Source organism: Diabrotica virgifera, chromosome 8, assembly GCF_917563875.1.
Source record: "Diabrotica virgifera virgifera chromosome 8, PGI_DIABVI_V3a".
In the NCBI taxonomy this organism is placed as follows: Eukaryota; Metazoa; Arthropoda; class Insecta; order Coleoptera; family Chrysomelidae; genus Diabrotica; species Diabrotica virgifera.
The window spans coordinates 186,730,977-186,748,303 of NC_065450.1; the positions used below are offsets into that span (position 1 = coordinate 186,730,977).

The 17,327-nt window shown below is 31.5% G+C and overlaps 1 protein-coding gene across 1 annotated transcript; it reads right to left on the bottom strand.

Annotated features, from left to right (window-relative positions):
* Nucleotides 1-10: 10 nt before the first annotated feature.
* Nucleotides 11-17,120, bottom strand: LOC126889418 (uncharacterized). The gene is made up of 3 exons (XM_050657709.1): nucleotides 17,029-17,120; nucleotides 13,354-13,525; nucleotides 11-1,300 (listed from the first exon to the last, which is right to left on the bottom strand). The coding sequence occupies exons 1-3, from the start codon at nucleotides 17,043-17,045 to the stop codon at nucleotides 1,220-1,222; spliced, it is 270 nt and encodes an 89-aa protein (XP_050513666.1). The 5' UTR covers nucleotides 17,046-17,120; the 3' UTR covers nucleotides 11-1,219.
* Between the last annotated feature and the right edge of the window lie 207 nt (nucleotides 17,121-17,327).

Sequence of the window (17,327 nt, forward strand, 5' to 3'; positions counted from 1 at the left end):
TTTTATTTATTGTTCTTTTTGTCAGAGTTAGTGTTTCTGCACCATATGTAAGAACCGGCAAAACACACTGGTCAAAGACCTTTCTTTTTAAACAAACTGGAATATTAGACTTGAAAATGTTATTTAATCTACCGAAGGCAGCCCATGTAAGACCTATCCTTCTTTGTATTTCAGTTGTCTGGTTATCTCGGCCTAAGCGAATCTCATGTCTTAGATATTTGTAAGCTATTACTTGGTCGATGCTATGACTCCCAATCTGAATTTTATCGCTGACTACAAGGTTGGTCATAAATTTTGTCTTTGAGGTGTTAATTTTAAGACCAATTGTTTTTGACACTTTATAGAGCGTGTGCAGCATTTTTGTAGCTTTATCAACTCTATCAGATATTAAAACGATGTCATCGGCAAATCTTAGGTGGTTCAGATCCTCCCCGTTTATATTGATTCCCATATTATCCTCTCCTTCCATTTGCTTGAACATATATTCAAGAACAGCTGTAAACAATTTCGGGGAGATAGTATCACCCTGTCTAATTCCACGTTCTATTCTAAATTTCTTGGTATCTTCATGAAGTCGAACACAAGCTGTACCAGTTTCGTAGATACTTTTAATCAAGGCGATATATCGGTAGTCAATGCGGCAGTCCGCCAATGCTCGAAGCATTTTATGATGATCTATAGTATCGAACGCCTTTTCATAATCCACGAATATAAGAAAGATAGGCTTGTTATACTCTGTGCACTTTTCTATTAGCGTTTTTATAACTTGTAGATGATCGTTTGTTCCGTATCTGGAGCGGAACCCAGCCTGTTCACAAGGTTGGTAACTATCCAGTTTGTTCACAAGCCGTTTTGTTATTATCTTCATGAATAGTTTGTATGTATGGGAGAGCAAACTAATAGGTCTGTAGTTCTTCAGATCTGAAATTATCAGATCTGATTATTAATATAGGCCTATTAAAACTTAAAAAATTTGGTTTCGGCCTGGAGGGGGATGTTTCACGAGAAAAATCTTATTTCTCTGGACCAATTGTACGATTTCCCTATTTGAACATTAACATGTTTGTATATAATATTACCTACTTAAAAACTTGAAAAATACATAATCCAGCCATTATTTTAAAAAATTAGCACTGTTGATACCTTTCAATTACTTTTGTTGGAGGAAACATGGGTACAATCATTGCGATTTTTCAAAATTCAAGTCTTAATGCGGTTGTCAGAGCTGTTCATTAATGATATTTTCTAAATCATTATTCGGGTGGTTGTTGTTGCAGGCAGACATTTGTCGAATTTGGCTCTAGAATAAGAAAAATGCTGTATTAAAATATAAAAATCCACGAGGAAAATAAAATTCCTATAGCTGGCTGTATACCATAAATCACAAAAAAATACTGGATCCTTTGTAAAAGTTATATTTAAAAGACCCTAATAAGAATTAAATCACATTAACAAAACGTTTTCGGATTAACAAATAATCCATCATTAGTGTTAAAAGCTCTAAAATAATAAGTATAACCTAATTAATAAAGAAAAATGTTGAAAAGTTGAGTAAGGTTAAGAATTGCGAGAGAGCCTAGTTACAATAGCATGCATGCGTGAGCCACCAAAATGTTAATGGTAAAAATCCTTTAAATGTAACAATATCTTAAATGGTGCTAACTATTGTTAATAATAATATTGGAAAATCCAAAAAAAATGCATTTAAAAGGTTTTTACCCATAACATTTTGGTGGCTCACTCATGCACGCTATTTTTCTGGCAATTCTTAACCTGAGTCAATTTTTTACAACATTTTCCTTTATTCATTAGGTTATACTTATTATTTTAGGGCTTTGAACATTGATGATGGATTATTTGTTAATCCGAAAACGTTTTGTTAATCTGATGTAACCCTTATTGGGGCCTTTTAGATATACCTTTTACAAAGGATCCAGTATTTTTTTGTACATATTAAAATATGTTTGAAACACACGTAATTTAAAGCCATACACATATATTAGATAACTATACCAAAAAAATCTCCATACAACGAGGACTCAGACCAGGTTGTCTTTTGTCGCGAACATTTTTCAATATTTACTCCGACCAGTTATTTAAAAAGGCACTTCAGAGACAGCAATATGGACAACGTATAATTAGATACGCGGACGATACAGTTATTCTGTCAGATAATATTGAAGGTAAACAAGAAAATCTACGGTTTCGTTTTGATTTAAATCTGTCTCCCTCCATCCTCCGATAGTACTATTTCTAGGTCTACCTGTTATCAAGAAGGCTCTGAGGAAGAAAAATTTACACCAACACGACCGTAGCTTCTCGATATAAATTAAAACTATTTACATATATCGCAGTATAGTTAGAACGCCCTCTATTCATTTCAAATATTTAAGGTCTCCAAATTAGACTATTGATTATGTTCAAAATAAGAGAGCTAAAAGGAACTACAACGTTAACGGGATTTTATTGTCTCATATGGTCAATGGAGCTCTAAATTTGAAAAAACCGCGGAGTGCTACTATTTAAATGGGTGCGTTTTTGAGAAAGGGGTGAATTAGTCCCTAGGCACAGGGTGAATTAGGGTGAGTTCTATGGACTTTTGGTACAAACACTTCTACAGGAAAATTGTTCCAGGGTAAACTTACTATCACATTTTAAAGTCAAAAGTATTTTTTTACAAAAATAACTGCTTTGCTTTAGCAAAAAATAACTTACATCTTTCTTCTTTAAAATGAAGTTTAATAAAAGTCTCTAGAATTTATAGTTTTCGAAATAGGATTGTTCAAAGTTCGCCGCTCACAGCATTTTTGGGACATTTCCCTATTATTTCGCAAACATTGTTCTTTAACTTTTTTCTAGGCATTTCTACGTATATGCAATGGTACAGTTAGTAGAAAGAGAAGTCTATTACCTTTAAAATGGTCTATTGCATAAGATTATACGGCTCTTTTTAAGCAAGTTATGCTTTTTCAAGGTTTTATATTTTAATAATGATTTTTGATATTTTTAATGATTATTTTTTAAATTTCTCATTATGACTTGTTTTCTTTTACATTTAGGTACATACATTGTGGAATAAAAAAAGCTTATTTTCTTTACTTTAAAATGGTTCACTGCAAAAAATTCTAGGACTATTTTTAAACAAGATATCCGTAGGATATCCAAGGGTATCAGTAATTTGAGAAAAGAATTTTTAATTTTATCAATTAGAAAAAAGAAATTGCATAGTATAACACGATTTTTAATTCCAAATAACTTTTCTTAATAACACTTTTCGATATTGTGAAATATAAAGGTATTTTACTCTTGAGCCAAATTCATATTTTTTAACATACCTCGTACACTATTGATAAAATTTTATATCTGATGATTACATCGTGTTGTAGACTATGCAGAGGGTTTTATAAAAAGTAATTGTTTTTCATAAAGTTAATAATAAAACAGTTTTCCATATGGTTCCAACTTAGGTAGATGTCACATTTTGAAAAAGAATGTTGTTCTGAAGCTATTTTCTTGTGGCATTTTTATAATCAAGTATATTCAAATGGGAAATAAGCCACAATTTTACCTAAAAATGTTTTTATTAACGTTTCGACGCCCAAGTCGGGTGTCGTTGTCAAAATACAAAATAATACTAAATAACGACTTTAAAATTTAATACGATGTAGAGACAACAATTTAATACCAAAAGGCTTGAGGTTACGACCAGCATACTCAAGCAGAAGACTCCAAAATATTTTACATAGAGCCAGTGTGTCAATGATCCGGGAAAGGTTACAATTTCATAGATCAAATTTATTTTTTATTGAACAAGACATCGTAAGTATTGAAGATTTGCTTTACGGAATGATATCAAATTCTGATTTTGATCGAATTATTTTTAGTTTACACATAATTTATCAAAATTCATATCAGAAACAAAGAAATATACATTTAAATAAATTTAATGTTCTTTTAGAACAAAATAGTATACACACTTTTGATAACCTAAATAGAAATAATGACATATTAGCGACAGTTGTCAATCTATCAAATAGACATTTAAATGCAACGGAAAATTTGGTATTGTCAAAAGGTTTAAACTATGCTGTCACTCATCCATCTATTCCAAAATTAGACATAATTAGCGCAGTGGAAAAAATATCCCAGTGTTTACCAACTCATGAAAAAGAACAATATAGGGTACTATGCAAACTTGAATTGGAAAAATCTAATAAAATTGAACAGAACATCAGCAAAGAGGAAATGAAAGCTTTAAAAACTTTAAAAAATGATGACTCCATAACAATCCTACCAGCGGATAAAGGAAATGCAACTGTAATAATGGATAAAGTACAATACGAGGACAAAATTACAGATCTAATTACAAATGGACCTTATACCAAATTAACGAAGGATCCAACAAAGACACTGGAAAACAAAATCTATAGAACTTTATTCAAATTTAAAAATGACCTAACGTACTATCAAAGAAAATTAATGACACCTCATTACAGTAAGACACCACATTTTTATGGAGTACCGAAAATTCACAAAGCAAATATTCCACTTAGACCTATTTGTAGTACCATCAATTCTCCTTGTAGTGAACTATCAAAATTTTTATTAAATATTATAAAACCATTTGCAAATAATAATGACACATTTATAAAAAATACACAACATTTTTTAAACAAATTATCAAATATTGAATTTAATCCAAATAATATTTTAGTAAGTTTTGACATAAACAGTTTATTTACAAATGTACCATTAGATAAAACTTTAAACATAATCAAAACGAAATTAGAAAATGATAATACATTAGCAACTAGGACAAGACTAAATGTATCAGCTATAATGGAGTTATTGACATTATGTACTAATAATACCTATTTTCAATTAAATAATGAATTCTATAAACAAAATTTTGGTCTCGCAATGGGCTGTTCTTTATCTCCATTATTGGCTAATATATTTATGGAGGATTTCGAAACTAATATCATTTCTAAACAAAATTTAAAACCCACAGTATGGTGGAGATATGTAGATGATATGTTTTCCATATGGCCTCATAGATCGGAATTTTTGGATACGTTCCTGAATATTATAAACGATCAAGAAGAGACAATAAAGTTTACAATGGAAAAGGAATACAATAACACCCTACCTTTCCTCGATGTTTTGGTCTCAAAGAAAGATACTGGATATGAGACTCAAGTGTATAGAAAACCAACACACACCAACAGATATCTCAATTACAAATCAAATCATAACATCAACGTTAAAAAGGGAATCATTAAATCCTTATATGATAGAGCCAAAATTACTTGTTGTAACGAAAATTCATTTTTAGAAGAAAAACAATTGTTAACATCTGTTTTATTAAAAAATGATTATCCCATATCGTTTGTAAATAAGGAATTGTCAAGATTGGATCGAATGGAACAGAACAACTTAGAACGGGATCCTACAACATTCACAAGAAATAATACGAGGAAAATATCAATACCATATGTAAAAGGACTATCCGAGAAACTTAAAACAATAGGAAATAAATTCAACATATCAACATCATTCAAAACAACAAACACATTGAGATCTATTCTATCTAAAACTAAACCTAACAGTGAACAAGAAAGAACAAAGAATTGTATTTATAAAATACCTTGTGAATGCGAACAATTTTATATAGGTGAAACGTCAAGACCATTAGACGTTAGAGTAAATGAAAATCAGTCTTATATAAAAAATAGAGAATTTGATAGATCTCAGATATGTCAACACGCATGGGATAATGAACATAGAGTTCAGTGGAGAGATTCAAGTATAGTCCTAAAAGAAGCAGATAGTAAAAAGAGAAAAATCAAAGAAGCGGCTGTAATTATGCTAAATGAAACCAATTGTGTCGCAAATTCCTCGGTAGAATGCAGTAGGATGTGGTTACCCATATTAAAGGAGGAAGTCAATAGAAAGAAAATACCGCAATTAGTAAATCAGTAACATATCGAGTTAGAACATATTTAAAATTTAAAATATCAAGTCAGAATTTTGTATTAGTTTTGAGAGTAAACTAAATGTAAACCCAAATACTTACGATGTCGGGATAGTATCACGAGGTTTTTCCTGGTTTTCCCTCGTGATTTACTATGGAATCTCTAACGCGAGAATTTCAGTACCACCGTTGCATTTGGTTGTCTTTTTAAAGACAGATCACATGCTATGATTTTTTGTGGCGGATATTCTTGAGTTGGGATTGATTTCATGTAATCGAATGAACTATATTTTAGTAAAGTCGTCCCAGGAGCGCAACTCATCAATATTGGCAATATCATTTTAAAGTCGTCTACTTTAAAATGTATAATACGTGTCTGAATTGCCGATATAAATGAGTCAGATTAAATAAATTATTAGAAGAATTTTTTACTAAGCAACAACATTTTTATTTATTTAGTATTATTTTGTATTTTGACAACGACACCCGACTTGGGCGTCGAAACGTTAATAAAATCATTTTTAGGTAAAATTGTGGCTTATTTCCCATTTGAATATACTTGATTGAAAAAGAATATATTGTTTAAAAATAGTCCTACAATTTTTTTCAATACACCATTTTAAAGTAAATAAAATAAGCTTTCTTTTTTATTGAACAATGTATATACCTAAATATACAATAAAAAAAAGTTATAATGAGAAATTTAAGAATAATCGTAAAATATATCAAAAATCATTAAAAGCATAAAATTTTGAATAACCATATCTTGCTTAAAAATAGTCATACAGCCTTTTACAATAGACCATTTTATAGATAATTGACTTTTATTCCTATTAAATGTAACATTGCATATACCCTAAGCTGCGTAGAAAAAAGTTACAGAACAATGTTTGCGAAGTAACAAGGAAAATGTCCCAAAAGCGCTGTGAGTGGCGAACTTTGAAAAATCATAATTTGGAAACTATAAATCATAGGTACTTATACTAAATGTCACTTTAAAGAAAAAGGATGGAAGTTTTTTTTCCTGTGAAGCAATGCCTATAGCTATATCCCTATTGAAAAAAGTTTTGGGATAAAAACTTTCGTGTTTTATTCTTACTTTTCTTTTGATTATAGTTTTGTAAACAAAATATTTTTGACTTTAAAATGTGATCATTCGATAGTAAATTTACCCTGGAACAATTTTCCTGTAGACGTGTTTGTACCAAAAGTGCATAGAACTCACCCTAATTCGCCCTGTGCCTAGGGACTAATTCACCCCTTTCTCAAAAACGCACCCCTTTAAATGGTAGCACTCCGCAGGTTTTTCATATTTAGAGGTCCATTGACTATATGAAATAATAAAACCCCGTTAACGTTGTAGTTCCTTTCTAACAGTGGCGTAACAAACTCCGTCGGGCCCCCCCCGCAGAATTGGAAATGGGGCCCCCTTTAAAAAATTACCCAATGCGACATGTGTAACAAATACCTATATATGTTACAGCCCAGTAAATCAACGTAAAATATGACGATACCGTGTAATTTTCAGTGTCACCACCGAAGTGGTCAACTCAAGACTTTTCGAGTTATTTATGAGTAAACATGTTTATTGTTCAACAAAAAAAACCGCGTTTTTAAGCGATTTTTCGCAAATAGTTCAAAAAGTAAGTAGTCGATCGAAAAGAATATTGTTAGAAAAAATGTATCTAGCTTATAAAAAAGTGAAACAAAAATGAAGTCTATCGACTCAGTAAAAGAAAACTTGTAGCTCATGAAAAGTTTTTCTTATTCGTCAAATTCCAAATCGAATATTTCAACGTGAAATAACCAAAAAATGAAATTCTGTTTACAACTCTAGAACTTTATTTGAAGTGTTTAAAAGAAGTTTTATTTTTTACAAAAGTTTCTAGCATCAAAACTAAGCCAGTTACGCTCAAAATACAGTTAATCCCATTTTTTGGTAAAAAATTGTGAAAATCTCCCCCTATTTAGCACCCTAAATGAAACTAATCATTATCGCCTTACAAATTACCTAACTTTTTATATCACCTGTAAGTTTCACTGCTTCAAAGTGCTTATTTTTAAAAGGGTTCTAGTTTAAGGGCTTGAACGAGTCACTAATCACGAGTATATGCAAATTTTAAACAGCCATGTCTTAACCAATTTTTTTCTTACAGAAAAACAAAATAAAGCCAAAATATTTATAAAAGCAAGACCTACCTACATTTCTTTACCCTTTGAGATTTTTCGTTTCACTAATACTTTTTAAGTTATTTTGAAAAAAAGGCATTTTTCCAAAATAAAAAAACTTTTTTAAATTTTTTCAAAAATAAGAACTTTGAACCGGTCAAACTTACAGATCATATAAACAATAAATATTTAAAGTAAATGGTAAAGCGCTAATGATAAATTTGATTTGGGGTGCGAAATAGGGGCAGATTTTCACGATTTTTTTACCAAAAAAGGGGCCAAATTTTGAGCGTAACTCGTATAGTTCTGGTGCTAGAAACTTTTATAAAAAATAAAAAATAAAGCTTTTTTTTGAAACATTTAAAAAAATTTTAAGCATTTTTCCCGAAAATTGCTTCATTTTTTGGTTATTTCAGGTTGAAATATTCGATTTGGAATTTGACAAATAAGAATAATTTTTCATGAGCTTCAACTGTGTTTTTACTGTGTCGATAGACTTCATGAATAAGTACACCATTTTCTGAATCTTATAAGCTACAAATTTTTACAAGTATTTTTTCGAAATCTAATATTTAATTCGATAAATACTTATTTTTGAGTTATTTGCAAAAAACTTGTCTAAAAACGTTGTTTTTTTTAATAAACATTTTCACTCGCAAATGACTTGAAAAGTATTAGCATAGATAGAGAAACTCTATAGCAGAACAAAAGTTGCCTATAATTAGTCAATTTATACATTTCCGGACTTATTTTAAACGTATGTTTTTCACCCCAGGGAGGGTGTCACCTCCCGAAATAAAAGCAACCAACGGCATAAATCACAACTTTGCAGTGGAGTGTAACTAGAACCTAAATCCAAATTGTCAAGCAAATACGTCCGTCGTGACGCTGATAATTTCACTCCAAAAGCTGTCATTTACTAAGCTATTGGTGTATTCATGCATTGTTTATGACGACTTACATTTTTCATCTTTATTGGTATAGAATAAAATAGAACACAAATTACTAAATGATTACATTAGTATTATTCTATGAGATGAACAACTTTCTTCGTGCACTATCTACTATCTATCAGCGAATATATCTACAATTTTGTTATTTCGTATACACAACTTCATTTTCAATACTGCAGTGCTTAAAAAACGTATGTATGCAAATAATAAAAAAAACACATTTTTACATAATATTAGACAAGATGGGCCCTTGACATATTGGGGCTTCATGCTGCGGGGGCTTCTGTTACGCCTCTGGATAATTGTATCGAAATACTAAACGTAGGTAAAGATTAAAGAGAAAACACATTTTGGCAAATTGCAATTCTTAAATCTTTCAATAGTCACGTACAAAGCATTATAGTTTATTGTCGTTACCATAAAATTTCGGTGGCCGGAAGGGATTAAGTTTCTAGATATTATGAGATGATTCACTTGGCAAAAACGTCGATTTAGAAATTTACGTTTTTAATTTTAAACACACAACGTAAAATAATATAACAATAACAGATTTTTACATAATATCAGATGACAAGATGGGGCCCCTAAGCGATTGGGCCCCCCCCCCGCAAGCTTCACGCTGCGGGGGCCTCTGTTACGCCCCTGCTTTCTAAAATACATAATCAATAGCCTAAATTCTGCTTGATCGTATTCACGAAGTAGGAGAGGAAATTGGCATTAAAATACATAACCTCAAACAAAACCAAATTTTTAGTTTTTAATTGTAACTCTCAACCAGATTCAGAGCTTCAATTACCTAGAGTCCAAGTTGAAAAGTTTAGAACTGAGACAAAGAATGGTTAAGTGATGTGATTGGTCTGTAATTTTGTATGGCGCAGAAGTGTGAATACTAAAAGTATCGACCATGCACAGAATTGAAGCATTGAAAATATGGATTCATAGGCGGATGCTGAAGATAACTTGGACAGCAAGAAATACTAATGAGGAAGTACTAAGGAGGATCAACAAACATTGAGAACTGCTATAGATTGTTAAACACCAGAAGCTGTCTTATCTGGGATATATAGTGAGGGGAAATCGATATAGAATACTACAATTGATCCTTAAAGGCAAAATAGAGGGTTGTAATAACAAATAAAAGAATGTGTGTGTACTTTGTACGCACGTAAGAAGTTATACTTCTATTATATGATTATATGATTATAAACGAAATTAATATACTTTTTATTTATATTTTATTTAAATATTAAATTAATTTATACTTACTACTTCTCAAACATTTTTATTAAAACAGTGCCAAAAATTAAAATAATAAAAAAATAAAACACACACAAACACACTAAAAATGCCACAAATGATTTCTGAACATTAATTGTCGGAAAATTTTTTAACTAAATACGTATTTTCTGAAAATAAAATTATATAATAAATATACTTACAATCATAAAATGTATAAAAAAAAATAAGAAAATAAAAGTTTCTATTGGAATTCGAACCAACTTACCACGCGGCTGGTATTTGCGTTGTATTGGGATTCTCTCGCATTAAAACTGCGCCACAGAGACAGCTTGTCATTATGTGCGAAGATCGTCTAACTAAACAGATTAACCTTTTGACATTTTTAACTTATGTAAATTAAATTATTTTGATTTTGAATTGAAATGATTTAGAATTGAAAAAATATAACAAAACATAGAGTAAGAAGACAATATATTATGTAAATATAAATATAAATTATGTAAATAAAAGTATTACATACTACTTATGTATTTTGGTAGGTTCAAGGTAGGTATCGGAGCCCGTATAACGACTAATAAATTTCGCAATCACTTGCGTCGTGCAAAGTGGCTATGTTCAAATATCATAACAAAATTTGATCAACTATTTATAAAACACTTACCAGTGAAAGATTCTTTAGCTTTGAATAAGCGAGATCTGCGGCACTCATACTAGGCACAGTTTGATGAGCTTTCACATTGGCATGAAACAATCATCTCTTCTATGTAAATAAGTCCAAAAATATAATATGAAAACTATTTAAAAAGGCAGTATAACCATTAACTAACTTTTTGTTTGTTGTTTCTCTTCCTACAAATTTTAAAACGCAACAAGCATACATTATAACCAAACGCAGTCCCACAGCTGTGCCACAGCTGCCATATTGGATAATTTTTGTCATGTCATTTGAACATCCAATCAGAACAAAGTTATAATGCGCATGCGCCCGGTCGCTAGGTTTTCCCATATAAAATTTCACCGTCATTACGCCCGTAAAGAAGTATAACTTAAAAAAAAATCTTTAAATAACAAAAAAATGTGCACAGTTGTATCTGTTATAAATAGTATCTGTTTCTGTGTAGTATTATATCCGCTCAATACCGTTTAGAATATTGCTGGAATAAATGTTTAAAAAACTTGAGTGCGGGAACATGGGAGTGATTTGAAAGAAGCCCAAAACGCCAAAGTGGTATAATCGGCTCGGAAATTCGCTAGAAAATTTAAACCGAATATAACAAAATTCATTGGTAGAAAAAAAATTAAATTTCTCTTGCTTAATATTTTATCCTCTAATAATTTTAACTGTACTAATATGCAAGTTGACTACTAATGACTAATCTACATGATTAATGGGATGTTAAAATATCGGCAAGCTCTTATCTTTAAAGGCGGCGTATCGAATTTCTTAAACATTTATACCAAACATTGATATGACCACTTTTTGCACATTCTGGCAAAGTTCCGTTTCTACTATACCGGTCAGTGTCAGTGGCATTAATATTTTAATATCTCAGTAGTTAAGGCTTGGTTGGTAAATAAATCAAACGTGAAAAATGGGACAAGTTACTTATCCTTAAATTCTGACTGGAACTCGCAAAGACATTGGCCAATAGAGAAAAGTTCTGAGGATTGTGATGCGAAAACCTATGTTATGTCTAAGGTGCTTCAATGAAGAACATTAACACGTTCAGTGCTGATGACGCACCGGTGCGTCATACTATTTCTTGTAGAGGGACGGATGACGCACCGGTGCGTCATATACCATATCGAATATAATGTTTAGCTATATGCTAGCACTTTTAGTATGTGTATCGTAGGATTAATAGCACTTGTGGTAATGTGTGTACTTATTTTGGTTTGTTTTTAACTCTTATAATAACACACATATTAACAATAACGGGGAGCCAAAAATTTCAAAAATATGTATCAGGCCGGCAGCAATGTTACTAATATAAGAGTAGCATTGAACGTGTTAAAAAATATACATATTTGCTGATAGAACTATTTTTATGTTTTAACAAACCATTGTACTATTTTTATAGCTTCAGCTTCAACATGAAAGTTGTACCTTACTCCTGTCAGGTATTAAGAGGCTACATCAACGCGTCATCAAAACAGAAAACGCAGTCCACGATTGCAGCTGTAATGTTGAATATTTTGTTGAGATATTTCGCACACCTATTAGTAATATAGTAAAGAATGGCTGTACAGAACCCAATTTGAGAAATATGTTAGTATGTGGACATTACTCTATAATTAAATAAAATATTACAAAACGAGCCTGTGCTGTCATTAAGAAGAACAAAAAAATACACTTTCTTCAAATAAACTTTTTTTCCCATGGCTAGATCTTGTCTTACATTGATCCTACTAAAATTGATTATCTATAAAAAGAAATCGAAAATATTATAACTAATAACTGATTAGGCAATATAGAAAAATAGTCACTGTCATTTTCGCAAACCTGCGTCGGTTTTATAAGTGTAATACATAGTACGATTCTCTTAACCTGTTCTGTTACCTATATCGATATCTGTTCAGTGCAGTAGTGTATTATTTTCTAAGATATTGGAATTCGTTAGTGTTGGTGTTGATTCATAGGGAAGTAGTGTTTGTTTATAATTAATTTATTATATTTTTGTACAATAGAATTAAGTTGTCGATTATTATTAAGAATTGTGAGTTTTGTAGGTAAGTATATCTTACGTAAAAATATTTCGAATTCTAATGCGAGTATATGTATAAAGTTTTAGAAGGATTTTTTATTCTAGAAATATCATCAATAATTTAAAATTTAAATTTTAAAATTGTATAAAAACCAAAATACGCGCTTTTAATAAAATTTTTATCTATATTGGTTTATTTTTATAAATATTTATTTACTTATAATAAAATTGTTTTCTATTGCTCCCATTTAGCGCGCCTATGAGTTAATTATTCGAATTGAAACACCAGATATATTATACAAATAAATCTTACCACAAGGAAATGACAAATCGCATTTGCTGATATTTTGATTTGGGAATCCGGTTCATCTTCGGTTCGTTTTCCAATCTTCCAGCCCTTCGAGAATGTGAGTTGGGCGTTACTTGTATATATGAATAACCACGTTATCAGTAAGCAACAAATTATTGGGTAAAAATTACTTTTTCTAAAAAATAATACATATTAATAATAGGCTTGGATCCCCGCGTACCAAAAAAAGTTTATTAATAGCAAACTGAAAATTTGTTAATAGCTTAACGGTGTCTAGTCGGACAAACTCTGATGTACGGGAACACTGAAACAGGTGAAGTTTTAATTGTGGAACAGGTTACAGGTTTCGAACGTAACACTACGAAACCTTCCCATGTATTTTGTCGGACAGAACTTCCAATTGATTTGTGACCCTTTCATTACACTATCATGCAAAAATCAGCTGCTATTTATCATCAACATAATTCCTGTCATTTTACATGTTCTACGTGTCGGACTTGCCCAACATATTTTTCGGACAAACATTTTTTTATATTTTATATAAAGTTTTCTATTGAATAAACCTGCTAGTTCTCACAATTATAAACTTGTCAGGATGACACGTTCCACAATTAAAATCACGTTTCACAATTAGAACTTCCCCTGTTCCAGTGTTTCCATATATCAAAGTTTGTCCGACTAGACACCGTTAAGCTATATCCAAATTTACAGCTTCATCATCACGTAGCGCTACAACCCTGGATGGGTCCTGGCTGACTGTACAACTTTCTTCCAATTTGTTCGGTCTTCCATCAACATAGGGTCAAATGGAATGTTAATTTTTCGGAGATCTGATTGGATGTTATCTCTCCATCGCATTCTGGGACGTCCGAGTGGTCTTTTGCCTGTAGGAATCTCTTCCTATACCAGTTTTACAAGTCTCTCGTTATGAAGTCTGTGCACGTAGCCTGCCCATCTTAGTCGCAGTGATTTAATTTCATGGACAATATCGGTGTCATTGTAGAGTGCTTTTAATTAGATGTTGGTTCTGATCCTATACTGGTTTGTGTTAATGTCGTGGTGAGGTCTGAAAATTTTTCTAAGTGTTTTTCGTTCAAAATGTCTGAGCTTTTCTTCGTTTGATTTGGTCATGGTCACGTTTCTCATCTATATGTTAGTACAGGTGTGACGATGGATTTATAGATTTTGATCTTGGAACTTGTAAGATTTTTTGATTTTATAAGTTTATTCAGTGCGAATAGACAGCGATTTGCTGATTGGATTCTGTCTTTCAGAAATTTTCAGCTTGCTATTAGTCAACTTTTTTTTGGTACGCTGGATCCAGGCCTATAAGTAAAACAGTGTAACAAAATAGCTAAAGAAAGAGCAAAGAAAGCAAAAGATTTTATTCAGATTAGATGTATCCGAGATGAAAATAATAAAATACAAATGTACGAAAAGGGTGTGAAAAAAATGAAGAAAGTACTTTCACAGTTTATTTATGACGAGTTAACAGAGACAGTAACAGCAATGGTCATCAAAATAACAAACGAGGAAATGGCTCAAGCGCTTCAAAAAATAGAGAAAAGAAAAGCAGTCGGACCAGATGACCTTCCTGGGAAAGTATTCCTGGTCCTGGATTCCAACACAACAATTTGTTTTTCAACAAAGCCACTCAACAGTTCAGTAAATACACAGGATAACACACTCAATGAATTTAGCAATAGAACAAAAGCAATGCTGTCCCTCAGTATTCTTTGATGTTAGCCAAGTTTTTGAGAAGGTTTGGCATGATGGACAAAATATCAAAAATCTTTTCACTCTCCATCTATCAACTGCTTGAATCATACCTTCATGACAGATAGTTTGTTGTAAACGTGAATGATGAATATTCGCAAAAATTCCTAATCAAGACCGGAGTCCCACAAGGCAGTGTCCATTCCTACGTTTGCACACACTCTTATAGGAACCTTTGCTGGCGACACCGTCATCTTAGCAATTCACCACGATCCAGTAGAAGCATCTAACATCCTACAAAATGACTTAATAAAACTAAAAAATTGGGTAAAAAATGGAAAATCAAAATAAATGAGGCTAAATCCATTCACGTCGACTTTACTACAAGAGAAGATCAGTGTCGATCACTATACATAAATAACAAACTTATTCCTAAAAACAACTCCTCCAAATACCTCAGCATACATCTAGACTCTAAACTTACTTGAAAAGTGCCCATAAGAAAGATGAGAAAACAAATCGATATTAAAGTAAAATAATTCTACTGGTTAATAGGAATAAAATCAAAATGAAGCTTGGAAAACAATCTACTGATACTCAACACCATTAAACCAATATGAATGTATGGTATCGAAGTCTGAGGATGTGCAAGGAAATCTAATATTGCTATCATCCAAAGAATCCAGTCAAAAATACTACGTATGATCAGTATGATCACAAACGCACCTTGGTGTGTGTCGAATGTAAGAATACATCAAGATCTAAACGTTCTAAACCAAGGCCAGAAAACAAAACAAAAAAGAAAGTCAAAAATGAATAACCATTTTCAATGTCGTTGCAATACGAAACTACAGCCGCATTATATTCTAGTTCAATCAGAGAGTGCAGCAAGCACCTCTACCGGTTTCGAAATTTATTAGTCTCTCATCAGGAGGCTCATATGCTGCTCTCTCTGACCCAACCAGGACAAACCCCGGCGTGCAGTTACGGATTGCAACGAACGAAATGGCAGGGATGCCCTAGCGGCAACTGCTAGCAAAAGATTAAGTTTTCAATCTAATAGCACATAAAATAATACCAAAAAAAGATCTAAAGGTTCCATTCATCCCAGATGTTATAGAAATAGGTACCACCTACCACCATAAACACCACCATAAACACCACGAGAAACATGAGACGCACAAATGGAATTTCTTCACGCCAATGGGGAACCCAGCTCATAAGTCAAAATTTTAACTTATAGAATGAATATTCTGATTGTTAAATAAATTATGATTAAAAAAGCTTTTTTCTACAACCGTGTTAAAAATTCAATTTTTAGCACTCCATAGGATCGTTAAAAATGCTACTTTAAAGCACTAGTGCTTTAAAATTTTTAAGGCACTGCAGTTAAAAGTGAATTGTCAAATTGTGAAACGTCAAAATATTTATATTTCATTTATTTTATTAACATTAATATTAATAGTACAACATGCGCATTTTGAAAAAGGTGGTTTAAAAGGTTTTTTAAAATTTAATTTAAACTGTATTATTGCATTTTAACACATTTGTAGAAAAAACAAGTTTATGTAACGGAATGGTATTTTCGCTAAGAATTTTTAGACATTCCCCTCGAGTGTAGATAACCAGTCTACCTTTTACGGGTCATAGGTTTTATGGTTTCAGCAATTAACAAAACTATTGTATTTTACAAATTTATAACGTTTGTAGAAAACATATTGTATGATATACGTGTTAAAAAGTACATTTTTAAGGCACTCATGTAAATTGCAGAATTCGCTTCGCTCATTCTGCAAAATTTCACATGCGTGCTGTAAAAATGGTACTTTTAACACTTATATCATAAATAACTATTAAAACACTTTTATTTTCCCATTCAATTTTGTCGGAAAATTGCGTCATTATGGCACTAACTTAACACTCTCAGTTTATTAAAAAAAAAAAATAAACAAAAAAACTTACCTGTTGTTTTGATTCATTACTAAACCGTTTCTTGGAAACAGATACGTAGATCTGGCTTGCTGTGCTGAAAGATAGGGAGAGGCTGATCTTACTTTTTCAGATTTGTCCCTTATATACCTAGAAAATCACAGGCAACACTTTTGTCCAGGGATTTAAATATTACACATAAATAAACATGGATTCTTTGTCAAAGACATTTGCATGTTTTGAATACAGATCGAGAAAATAATATTAAGAAGTCCTACTCAAGTTTTGAAATATAATTCCACCAAAAGTTTTATGCTTAGAATGCATTAATA